The sequence below is a fragment of the Mus musculus genome, chromosome 7, assembly GCF_000001635.26.
Source record: "Mus musculus strain C57BL/6J chromosome 7, GRCm38.p6 C57BL/6J".
In the NCBI taxonomy this organism is placed as follows: domain Eukaryota; kingdom Metazoa; phylum Chordata; class Mammalia; order Rodentia; family Muridae; genus Mus; species Mus musculus.
Window position 1 is genome coordinate 142,672,162 of NC_000073.6, and position 12,678 is coordinate 142,684,839.

At 48.9% G+C, this 12,678-nt stretch overlaps 1 protein-coding gene across 3 annotated transcripts; it reads right to left on the bottom strand.

The window, feature by feature from the left end:
* Positions 1–6,494: 6,494 nt before the first annotated feature.
* Positions 6,495–7,565, bottom strand: Ins2 (insulin II). 3 transcript variants are annotated; one of them, NM_001185083.2, is made up of 3 exons: positions 7,501–7,565; positions 7,186–7,386; positions 6,495–6,697 (listed from the first exon to the last, which is right to left on the bottom strand). In NM_001185083.2, exons 2-3 carry the CDS (start codon positions 7,370–7,372, stop codon positions 6,552–6,554), a joined length of 333 nt encoding a protein of 110 aa, NP_001172012.1. In that variant the 5' UTR covers positions 7,373–7,386; positions 7,501–7,565; the 3' UTR covers positions 6,495–6,551. The 3 variants fall into 3 exon arrangements, with proteins under 3 accessions (NP_001172012.1, NP_032413.1, NP_001172013.1); NM_008387.5 differs by having other exon boundaries at positions 7,186–7,398; NM_001185084.2 differs by having other exon boundaries at positions 7,186–7,565.
* Positions 7,566–12,678: the final 5,113 nt, after the last annotated feature.

Sequence of the window (12,678 nt, forward strand, 5' to 3'; positions counted from 1 at the left end):
CTTGTACTTGGGACTGAGGATCCCCCTCCCTTGTCCTATCAGGCATTCTTTCCTTTGCATATCGGTGGGATGTACAAGGGTGGATTAAACACTGTTCTTAATCCTCATTGGCTTCTCCACCATTCTGCACCTGAAAAGGGAATTTGCAAATCCGGCTCGAGCTTGACATCTGGTGGTCATTTAAGAGATTGCACTGACTCTTCAGAACATGCCTCTTTCCCAACAATCCTAACTATAAGGTGCTTTACCAAGCCTTGAGAATGGAAAGAAGAGGAAGGAAGGTGTTAGGGCTGGAGACGTAGTTCAGTGGTAGAGAATCTTGCAAGCATGTGCTCAATCCATAGCACAGGAAAACAACAACAACAACAACAACAACAACAACAACAACAACAACAACAACAACAAATCTTCTTATCCTACCTCACATTTGTCCCTAACCCATGCACACTGATTTCTTCCCCTTGGCTGACTGGCAAGGCTGAGTCAACCTTCTCAAAAGCTACAACTCCACATCTGAAAACCCAGGAAACCTCCTGTTTGGAGATAAGAGGTCCATTCTATATATTTCTACCCACTGGGCATCACATTGGAAGAGAGTGTGTACAGGGAGGGGCCAATGACTGCCTAGGTTCAAATACCTATTCTGCTCATTACATTGGGCAATCAGTCTACCCCAGACCTCCATTTTCCCTTCTGACTCCACAGATTATTTCTGGAACCACATAGAAATGAATTTGGAACAGTCCAGAACCTATAGTTGTGAGGCACCTGTCCATAAAGGCACTTCTACCTGTTCAAACAAAACTTTACTCCAGAGGGGACTCTGGGATTTGGGGTGGAACTCTGGTTAGGTATGCCTTGAGTACTGATCTAGGACTTTAAAGAACTGCAAAGACCTTCTTGGCCCAACATACACAGTGAACCTCAGGATCAGAGGATTCCTTGTCTGCAACATGGTGCAGCTGGTCTCTCCCAAGAGCTTACTCTTGACTAAATTGTTTCTCCCCAATTCACTTCAAGATGAGTGGATGCCTCAATCCTCCATCTCTAGGGGATCCTGTCCCTTAAGATATGGTGTCTTTCATATACCCATGGCTATATTAGGAGTATATACAGGAAGTGTGCCCATTTCCTCTTCTCCATGATACCCACATGAGAGCAATGGCTATCTCCAGAAGATGAAAGCCAGAGACTCTCAGATCCAAGACATTAGTCTCCACCTACTTGATCCACTAGCTTTCATTCTTTAGGTCCACTGACTGAAGGAGGCTGAGGGTACTTCTTATACCCTCAATACACACTATTTGTACAATTTGTAGCTATAGCTACCCCTTGCTTATGCCATGGCCAGTTCACATGCCAGGCCTTAGAGAAGTACTCAGTATTTTTTTTTTTTTTGACCTGGCTTTTGGCAATTTATTTATTTATTTTTTTTAAAGATTTATTTATTTATTATATGTAAGTACACTGTAGCTGTCTTCACACACTCCAGAAGAGGGCATCAGATCTTGTTACAGATGGTTGTGAGCCACCATGTGGTTGCTGGGATTTGAACTCTGGACCTTCAGAAGAACAGTCGGGTGTTCTTACCCACTGAGCTATCTCACCAGCCCCGAAGTACTCAGTATTAGTCCAATCAAGGCTCATAGCAGTGCCTGGCCATATGAGGAAGCCATATGGACTTGCCTCAGGCTACAAACTATAGAATACAGACACTGCTTCAGGAAGCTACTCCACTCATTTCTTCCTCACTTTTAAGGTCTGACTGTGTAGCTAGAGCTGGGATATGGGGATCCTTCCTTTACTAGTTCTCTGTCAGCTTTTCTCCCACTCAGCCAGCCCTTCCCATCTCCTTTTCAATATTTGGGTCCAGGTTGGAGCACTTCACCTTTTACTAGTTCCCTAGTCCTGCCAACTGATACTGTTCTTCATCCTCAGGTAGCATTTGCCAGGGCACAGATGTGGGTGCCTCATTTTACCTCTGGTCATCAGCTCATTCTGTCTGCTGCTGGGTCACCAGGTGTTGCTGACCCATGCTCAGGATCTGGGCCTATAGAAATTAGGAGGAGTCTTCCAGGTCATCCATAGTCGAGGTCACCATGGGTCTTAGGGATTGGACAGGAGAGAGGAGACCCAGCTGGAGCAGGACTCAGTTCTAAGCCAGGGTAGCCTTTGAAGAGCAGAGGGGGAGTGCCAGGGCCTCAGCATGAACAGCCGCAAGCTGGCAGGGCTGAGGGACTCTGCTCTGTTGTCCACAAACACAGATGGACTGGGAAAGCCAGAGGGAGGTCCTGGTGGAATGTGGCTCATCACTAGCAGCAGGATTCTAAAGGCTTCGCAGGACTGCAAGGGATGAGGCCTCATGGAAACATGAGAGTCTGTGGACCTCTAGGTTGGGCAGCTTTAAGACATACGTCTGTTGTTGGCAAATTGGTAAAGAATCCATCATTAGTCTACAGGTGAGAGCCATACATGGCCTTTGGGACTTGGCTGGCACAGCCAACCAGAGTCGGTGACCTTAGCCCAGAGGTCAGATAACTGGATCTACTCACTTTGAGCATATGGATGAAGCACTGAGTGGGTGATGCATCACCATGACAACTTTCAGTCTGAGGATCCCAGGCCTAGGCCCTTCTTGGAGAGAGAGGCATGCTGGCAATCCTAGGCCCAGCCTAGGCCCAGATTCAAGGGTCTGACGCAGGGGTCTGCAGATCAGGCACGGGATTCTGACTACCTGCAGCAGAAGGGTGTTATAGGTGAGGTGTTTGTACCAAGGTGGTGGTGGGAGACAGGATACCTGGGAGCCAGGCAGTGAGCCAGTGACTCCAAGGGGGCTGGCTCAAAGCCACTGGGTAACTTGGCGCCAGCACAGCACGGCTGGACCACACAGGGCCACCTCCACAGCTTCACTTTCGAAGGAATCCGCCTTGCTGTTCTGTGGCCCAGCCAGAAACAATAGTTGGAGGGGGGAAGAGAAAAGAGACACGGCATCCAGACTGTTCTTCAGCTCGACTACCCCTGGCCACACCACCCCCAACATTCTTTTCAAAAATGACCTTCCCTTCTCAGCGCTGAGCGGAAGGTAGACATGGGAAAGAGCTGACCTTGTCCCAGATGGACTCTGCGTGAAGCATCCTGCACCCTGGGGTCCCTGTAGCCCCTACTTCATGTGAAAACTAGAGTTTTGTCTTCCAGCCTGTGTGCCTAAGAACACTCCAAGCAAAGGAAGGGATTACTGGATCTTCTGGCTCCCAGTCTCTGTGTCCACTAGGGCTCTGGGAACCACAAAGGTCCCAGCTGGAAATAGACAGTCTGCTCCCCTGGCCTGTTTGCTTAGCCATCGTGTGAGGTGTTGCATGGATTACCTCCTACACTCTCCTCTAGGCAGCTGTAATTCTAGACAGGTAGAAGATGACTCTAACCTGAGACATTCTAGGAATGGTGCAGACACCTGGATATTTATTTGTTCCTCCTCCATGGGAATCTAGGAAACCTAAACCCCAAAGGTGCACATCCAGTCTTTCCTTCCCAAACCTCATACTCTCCACAATTTAGAGCAGTCAGCGTCTTGGGAAGCTTCTTTGTTCCTGTGACTGCAGAGGAGCAAAGGGAGACACTATGCAGCCTCTAGAAGGATCTACTATGATAAGCCAGCCCTTCAGACTTGTTGTAGTACTTCAAAAGCAAGGTTTTGGTGACCTCTGCTGGACGCTTCCATGACTAACCATTTCTGGCTATGGTATCTAGATTTCAAATGTCTACTCCAAAACAGTAGTTATCTGCACGGAGGGACACCCAATCTGAGTTTGTGGGAAGGCTCCTCAGGGGTCTCCATCATTCACATCTAGGCTAGAAAGCCACCAACTAGTGCTTGAGGCTGCCTAGTGACAACTTTTCTGGGTGGGTTGACTTAAGAGCTATCTGGTTCCTACTCCTTGGTTCAGAACCTTGCTGGGTATAAGGATCTCAAAGGGTAAAAAATGGACCTCAGCATCCCTGACCCTACCTCTCATATCACTCAGGGCCTGTTCAGCCTGAGAGAACATGAGTACAGTAAATATTTATTGATAATGTAAGAAAGCAAATAAGGTCCCTGGGGCTAGGCTGAGGTGTCAGCTCATTTGGACCCGGAGACAATGTAATCTAGGGGAGCCAACCTCTAGGCAGCTACATTGGAAGACCATATTAGGTGTTGGGTAATCTATACTGTGAGTAGCATAGCACTGAGCATAGCAGAAGAGTGGCTTCCCTGGCTCCAGGCCTCAATCTCCCCATGTGTAGTATTAGTATGAGTCTCTCCATCCCATATATATGGAGCTGAACTGCTTCATCAATCCAGGCAAGAGGTATATTGGCTATCCTTAGTAATACCCTGGCCTTCCAGATGGTAGGCAGAGGCAATGAGGTCCCCATAAGACACAGCTAAATCTCAAATACCAAAGCAACAACACAGCTAGCTGGGTAAACATGGTTATCACTGCAGACCCCATGGACAAGGGGAGCTCCTGTGCTGCAGGGCTGCGCTGAAGGGCCTCAGCAAGGTCAGCAGGAGTGCCTGAGCCAGGTCAAGGACTGACCTACATGGGGTGACCTAGGGCTTAAAGGAACATCTGAAGTCCTCTGCTGGGATGTCTGGGGTTAGCACCCAGGGTGATGCTGATCAAAGACTGAATCCGGTTTGACCTCTGCTCCCTGGGCACTGGTTCAGTTTGAGTGGCTTCTTCTTGTCCACTCTTGGAGGGATTGAGAGACAGCACATGTCCATCTCTAGTATTCTGCTTCCTCTCCTCAAGGCCAGTAGGAAGTAGAGCTCTAAACTAGAGTTTCAGAATGCCTCAGGAAGGCATGGGGCATGTGCCTCAGCCTGCACAGGTTGGTTCTGGGGCAACCTGCCTCTCCCTTGAGGTCGGAGTCAAAGGCTGCAGGAGTGAAGCCATAGATAGGAATCTGGATATCTGGACCATATTTCTGTTTCTAGAACCCCATAGCACTAGTCCACCACATTTCCTGAAAAGCTTGACTCGCCCCACAAGGCCCAAGGACCCAAAGATTTTTGTTCCCTTTACCCGTGACTCATATGCCCTCCAGAAAGTTTGTGGCACTTGAACAGTAGGGTACCCTATCTGCTACCCTACCCAAGACCCTGGGGAGTTCCATAGAATGACCCCAGGCTCCTCCTTCTTTCTTCTTTTGGGTCCAGTGTCTATCCATCCACTCATCCATTATGTTCATTTCTGGCCTTCCTTTTTCAGGGGGATGGCTGGCTATGGCCTTGTGACATTTCTCTAGGTGGGGCTGTGGTATTGTCACAGAGAGGGGGTGACCAGGAAGGGTTCTTAGCACTGCTGGAGGAGGCTTCCCAGCCAACAAGTACCAGCAAGGAGGCCTATGTCTAGTTCAGAGACTTGCCACCCTGGTTCTGGGTGGAGCTTTGAGGAACAGATGGGTTTGGCTTGGGTGGCAGGCAGGTTGGCCAGCCCTTGTGGCAACCAGGATCACCCTAGGCCCCTAAGCTCTCATCTGCCGGACAGGTGGCACCCAACTGGGCTCAGAGTGTGAAAGAGAGGCACTCTGTTGAGATTTCCCAAAGATCTAGCTGTTTTGTGGCTTTTCTTTAGAACTGAGAATATTTCTAGGGGACTACCAAGCAGTTAGGTTCAAGGAACCTATCTAGCTGGAAGGAGGGGCTGAGAAGTGGTAGGAGGCCCCAACCCTAGGTCTTCCTCATGGCCACCTTGCTTAGAACTCACAACTGGTCATTTTTGAGAAGTGGAGTTCTGGCTCATGCCCAGGGCTTATGGGATCCCTTCAGTACGTCATCCTACCCATGTGGGATGCCTGTCTTCTTCTGAGCACTAAGAGTCACTTGGATAGTCTGAGAGCAGCTGGGGCTATTCTCTGTCCTCCCAGAGCTGGGATAATCTCTTTGAAAATGCCTTCCATGGCCTTCCAGCTCAAGGTCCCAAGCCTCTCTTTCTACCCATTCAGGGAGTCCTTCTAAAATAGCTATGGAAAAAGAACTCAGGAAGGCTAGATGGGAACTGTTGTTGGAATATTTTGGTCCTCTTTCTTATAAAAGTTCTCTGGGGCCCTTGAGGATCCAAGGCTATAGAGCAATAAATTATCAGCTCCTAGCTGCCATCACCCATGCCTTCCAAAGACCTCTAGCTCTTCTCTATCCAGCTAGAAGCATCAGGGGTGGGGGTCATGATCCTCCCGGACAACTCAGGGTGGGGGTTATGGGCTACCTGACGGTATTGGTTATCTTGGGGAAAGGAACTGTCTATGTTCCAGGTTTGGTCTAACAGGTACCTGTGGGAGGTGCCCAGGGAGCCAGGAGAAAACTGGGGATGCAGAGGGAACCAAAGAAGTCTTGGGTAGATCTTTTAGGGGCTATTGTGGCTAGGCAGATAGATAGATTAAGCTGTGGCTACCCTACCAGCCCCACTCATGTCTCCTGGTCCCACATATGCACATGCACATACACACACAACTTGTGCTCATTCAAAGGTTTTATTCATTGCAGAGGGGTAGGCTGGGTAGTGGTGGGTCTAGTTGCAGTAGTTCTCCAGCTGGTAGAGGGAGCAGATGCTGGTGCAGCACTGATCTACAATGCCACGCTTCTGCTGGGCCACCTCCAGTGCCAAGGTCTGAAGGTCACCTGCTCCCGGGCCTCCACCCAGCTCCAGTTGTGCCACTGCCAGGGAGGTTGTGTCAGAGCAGGCCAGGGCATCAGCAGCACAGAAGCAAAGACACATAGGAAAATCCAGTCAGGAGTAGCTGAGCAACCTCCTACTACCCCAGGTTTTCTCGCCCCTTAACCCCTGCAGGTGGCAGGGGTTGCATGCCTGTGGGACAAGTCACTGGTCATGGATGGACACATGGGCCTCTAAAGCCTACTCATCTTCAGTCAGTGCAGTGCTCTATGAGGGCCCTAAATAGGTACCTATCCTGGGATCTAGTCACATGTCCCAAGTTACTACCACCAAGGACCCCTTAAGGCAGGATTCTTACTCATTCCTGGCAGCTGCCATGTTTACATATGTCTAGCTTCCCCCAGAAACGTGTCCCCACTCCCTGGTTATCCCGAGACCCTCCACACCTAGGACACAATTTACAATGTCCCAAGTGTGAAGAAAACCAGGGTAGTTAGCACTGGGGACAGAATTCAGTGGCAGAACTCACCTTGTGGGTCCTCCACTTCACGGCGGGACATGGGTGTGTAGAAGAAGCCACGCTCCCCACACACCAGGTAGAGAGCCTCCACCAGGTGGGAACCACAAAGGTGCTGCTTGACAAAAGCCTGGGTGGGGTGGGACTCCCAGAGGAAGAGCAGGGCCAGCAGGGGCAGGAAGCGCATCCACAGGGCCATGTTGAAACAATAACCTGGAAGATAGGCTGGGTTGAGGATAGCAAAAGTTTCACGTAAGAGAGGAGGCTATATCCTACCTCAAGTCCCTGAGGTCTTAGCTGGGGAGCCAGGCCCACTGAGAAGAGTACCTTCCTGCTTGCTGATGGTTTTTGATTGTAGCGGATCACTTAGGGCTGGTGGTTACTGGGTCCCCACTACCTTTATAGACCAAAGCACCTCCTCTCTGCCCCCTGGACTTTGCTGTTTGACCCATTAAGGGCTCCAGGTGGGGTAGGTCAGCAGATGGCCAGAGGGGCTGAAGCTGCAGTTTCCAAACACTTCCCTGGTGCTAGGTCTGCAGAAAGCGCTCATTGGACGTCAACACCTCTACTTAGTCCTAGGGTAATTAGAGTCTTAACAAGGGGCCCTGATGGCCTGATGAACCAGTTCACAGCAGGGGACATTGTTCCAGAGTGGGTGATGCTTTCTTTGTCCTTGGCTGAGCATTTTTCCACATCATTCCCCAGGAAGTTGCAGTTGGGGACCTAGTATCTTTGTCCCTTGGACTGTTTCACAGTTCCAATTGATAGCTGGGTTCTTAACTCAGCCGAGTCCCCAGCTCTCTCTCAGAGGTAGAAGGAAAGCAGAATTCAGGCAGCAAGGCACTTAATGGTCCCTCCTCCTCTATCTCTCTTTCCATATCCCACTTGGGGGTCAGCTGAGCTGAAGCCCTGTGGTACATCCTCCTGCAGTATCCAATAACAAGATAAGCACCTGAAGGCCAGCAAGTCTCCATATGTAATACTTGCTTCAGAGCTCAAAGCCAGCTGTCTCCATCTGTTAGTGCATGCTCTATTCCAGCTACAAAACCTTTCTCAGCCTCCGCTTGGAGTGGTTGGGGGTTCCTTGACTCTTTCTGTTCCTGATTTGGCACTGTCCTGTTTCCTAGGCAACCAGCAAAAACACTTGGTGCCTTGTGTGAACTAGAACTCTACCCTCCGCAAGGCTTTACAGACACTAGACCCGAATTGTGGGTCCCTTGCTCTCTGCTCCTTGTCCCCCAGAAAGTGCTGCAGACATTCACACTCTGGGTACCTGGGAGACTCCAGTGGACCTACTGTAGCAGAAGATATTTGAATGCAAGAGGAGAGCAGGTGAAGAGCTCAGGCAGGATGGGGTAAGAAGATCAGGGCAGTGTGGAGGGGTGTCCTCAGGACCATAGTGAGGCCAGAGGGCCTTGCTGAGGGTCTCACTGGGGATCCAACCTCCTTGGGAGCTTTTTCTTTTGAGAAAGGAGCTTTGTGGTGTAGCTAGGCTGGTCTTAAACTCAGTCAGTCTTTTTGCCTCAGTCTCCCAAGTTGAGCTATATACCACCACTTCTGGCTCTCCTTGGGAACTTAAAAAGGCTTAAGGTCTTCTTTATGTTTTTTTTTTCTGTGATATTTAAATTCTTTCGGAGGTCTCAGTGACACACAGGGACAACCCTGAGCATCCCCACAGGACTTTAAGGCCTCCGCAGGACCATCATGTAAGCTCAAGACTCTCCGGCGTCTCCATGAGGAATGACACATAGCTTGTATCTTAAAGGAGTTCATGGATACACTAACGCTGCAACAGGCTTACCCCACCCCAAGGTTGCTTACAGTCTATTTTCAGGGTCTCCCTGCGGCTTAAGGCTTCACGTGGCTCAGCAGCAACGCCACCTCCCCATTTCTCTCCCCCATGAGAGTTTCACTGTGGCTCTGGGCTCTCCCTAGAGTCTCAGCTGAACAGATGCCTTTCCCAGAGTCTCTTTGAGGTTTTAGGGTACCCTTGAAGGCAAGGGCTCCCAGAGACAGCTTCAGTTTCTCAGTGGGGTTAAGACCTTCTCTAGGCACTTTTGGAGCTTACAATCTTCCTCAGAGTCTCATCATGGTCCTGCCATATCACCACTCTTTCAAACTCTTACAGTTTCCCCAGGGTACTAAAGGGACTTAGGTTTTCTCCAGATGTTAGTGAAACCCAGTCTGCTTGGGAACTCAGCAGGGTTCACACTGCCTCCCTGGCTCTCATCCAAAGTCATGGCATTCCTGTGGATCTCAAGGGATCTTAGGACCCTCTATAGGACCTCAATGGGCCTCACTGATTTCCCAAGATCTTAAAAGGACTTAACTCTTTCTGTCTTACTTAGTGCCTTTCAAATCCCTGTGAACGAATCTCCCCAAAGAAGCAACTTTGGGAAGGAGAGGTTTTATTTCAGCTCATGGTCCATCATGGAACAGAAGTCATGGTGGCTGAAGTTGGTCTGTCTGTGGAAGCAGAAGCTTGCAGAGATGCTGGCCAGGAATCAGAGTCAGACCGGAAACAGGGCTGGCTGGCCTATAACCCTAACCCTCACTCTTATGGCCCTTTATGTATCAATCAGCTAGGCCCCATGTATAAAAGGTTTCACAATCTCCCAGAACAGCACCACATGTTAGAGACCAAGTGTTCAAACATACAAGTCTATTGGGGAAGTCTCACACTCAAGCCATCACACCAGGGGCTCAGTTAACCCTAAGACCTCTCCCATGGTTGCTGTGGGGTCCACACTATCTCCCAAAGTCTCAAAGGAACAGAGAACCAGAGATCTCAGTGTGGTGTACTGCTTTGAGAAGGGTCTCAGCACAGTCCCCTGTGTTCTCTGGGTTTTTAGAGGATCTTATTCTCTGTCCCATGGTCCCAGATTCTTAATGATGTCCATACCTTCTCTGGGCACTCAGCAAGGTTCATGGCTCTCACTAGTATCTCATGATTCATGGACTTCCCCAGAGCCCTAAGCACCTAAAGCCTTGACATTTCAGTGGTGTTAAGGACTTCCCTTGGGTCTCAGAAAAGGCCAGTCTCCCTCAGGGTCACATGGGGTTGAAGACCTTGCTCAAGTTTTAAAATGGTTCGGGCTCTCCTCCAGGTCATGGTGGGGATCAAGGATTTGCTAAGAGTTTCTGAGGCCTAAGGTCCTTCTACACTGTCCTTAGGATGCTTCCACCCATCTCAGGTTCTTTAGTAGCTTCACAACCTGTTCTAAGGCCTCAGTGAGGCATGAGAACTTCCCAGGATCGCAGCAATACACAAACACTATACATGTGTCCCATTGGGAAGGAGGATTTCTCTAGAGTATCCCTGGGCCAGAAGCCTCCACTATCATCTCACTAGACGTTATAGCCGAAGGTCCCCATGGCCTAAGGAAAGCTCATAGACTTGTATGAAGTCTCGGCTTTTCTTCTTTTATATCTATATTTTAATTAACTGATTAGTTTGTTTCCTTCCAAATGTGGAAGTCAAATGACAATCCACAGGGCATGAATCCCTCTTTCCACAAAATGAGTCCTAGAGGCAGGCCCATTAAGTCATCAGGCTTAGTAGCAGACACCATTACACCATTACAAGCAGAGACATCTTGTTACACCCAGATGTAAGTACTTCTTAGGGCCTAAAACTTTCTTAAGGATTTCACATAGCCCTAAAACCTACAGATGGACTTACCAGGCCCTGAGTTCTTTCCAATGACTGAATGGGAGCCTAAGGACATCTTCACAGTCTCAACCTAACACCTTCCACAGAAACTCACTGGACCCAGGCCTTAGCAAGGTTTCATGGGGCCTAAGATTTCCCCCAGGAACTTATTGAAGCCAATGGCTTTTCTTAAAGCCTCACTGTAGCCAAGGGCTTTCCTCAGGGTCTTACTGTGGCCAATAGTTATCATCAAGGTCTAAATGGGTTCTTAGCAGGGTCTCATTAAGTCCAAAGGTTTCTTTAAGGTCTCTATGGCAAAAGGTCTTCCCAGGGTCTTACTGGGGCACAGGCCTTACCTAAGTTCTCCCAGGACCTATAGGAGTCATGAAGGCTGAGAATTTTTGCGAGACCTTGGACTTATCTAAACTATCACTGAGGGCTAGGGCCTTACACTAGGCATCATTCCATCTAAGGCTTTTCTCATATTCTCTCAGGCTATCCAAGATGTTCTCAGGTTCTGACTGGGGCCTAAGGCCTTATCCTGGTTATTTACTGGGGTAGCAGGTTTTCCCTAGGTTCTCACTGGGGCTTAGTGCTTTTACCAAGTTCTAATTGGGTCTAAAGCCTTCCCCATGTCCTTACTGGGCCTAAGGCCTTTCCAGATTTGTACTAGGGCCTGAGGCCTTTTCAAGTTTTCACTAGGGCCTTTGTAGGTTCTCTGGTCTGAAGCCTATTCAGAGTGAGTAATGACCTCACTGAGTCTTAATGCCTTCCCAGATTCTCACTGGGTCTTATTAAGGCTTTCCCCAGGTTCTCACTGGGTTGTAAGGCTTTCATTGGTTTATGACTGAGTTTGCAAAGGCCTTCCCTATTTATCACTGGGCCTTGTGGCTTTCTTCTGGGACTAACTAGGGCCTGAGGTCTTCCTCAAAGTGTCACTGGGACCCCAGGTCTTCCCTGGAGTCACAGTGGGTTTTAAAGCTGTCTCCAGGGTCTAAACTTGCCTCATGCCTTCCCTATATTATTCAGACCTAAGGTCTTACTTGAGGTTTGATTTGAGCTTAGGAGCTTCCCAGGGTTTCAGTCAAGAATAAGAATCTCCCAGGGTCTCACTAGAATCAAGATCTTTCTATGGTCTCTCTGGGAACCTAAGGCATTTACTGGGGTCTTTCTGGAACATAAAGCCTTTTACAGGGTTTGTCTTGTTTATAAGACATCTCCAGAATCTCTCTAAGGTGCAAGTACTTTACCAGGGTCTCACTGAGGTCAAGGTTTTCCTCAGGGTCTTTTTGTGGCTCAAGGTCTTTCTAGAGTCTCCTTGGGACCCAGGCCTTCCTTAGTGTCTAACAGGGGCCTCCGACCCTTCAAGTATACAATGGAGGCTGCAAATTTCTCCAGGATCTCATAGATACTGAGGAGTTATCCAAGGTATCACAGAAGACTAAGATCTTATTCCAGGAATCATTGCACTTATGGTCTTTCACATATTCTCAGTGGGTCCTAAGGTCTTGTCAGTTTTTGACTGGGACCCAGGACTTTCTGCTGGTACTTACTGTGGTCTAGGGCTATCCCCAGGTTTTCACTATGGCCTAATGGCTATACTACATCCCCACTGGGGCCTAACACTTTCACCAGGTCTTCACTGAGTCATAAGACTTCTCTCTGGACCTAAGTTCTTCTCCATAATATCACTGAAAATGAAGGCCTTCTCCTGGTACTTTCTGGGGTCTAGAGCTTTCTCCAGGGTTTAAGGACTTTTGTTATTACTAGGATCTAAGGCCTTTCCCAGGTTCTCACTGGGTTTTAAGTACTCATCCGGGTCTAAATGAGGCATACAGTCTTTTTCTGGTACT

Excerpts from the sequence above, each read along its gene's own strand:
- Ins2 (NM_001185083.2), bottom strand. The coding sequence starts at position 7,372 with ATGGCCCTGTGGATGCGCTTCCTGCCCCTGCTGGCCCTGCTCTTCCTC. Across the intron at positions 6,698-7,185 it reads TGAAGTGGAGGACCCACAAG|TGGCACAACTGGAGCTGGGT; the intron begins GTGAGTTCTGCC and ends CCTCCCTGGCAG.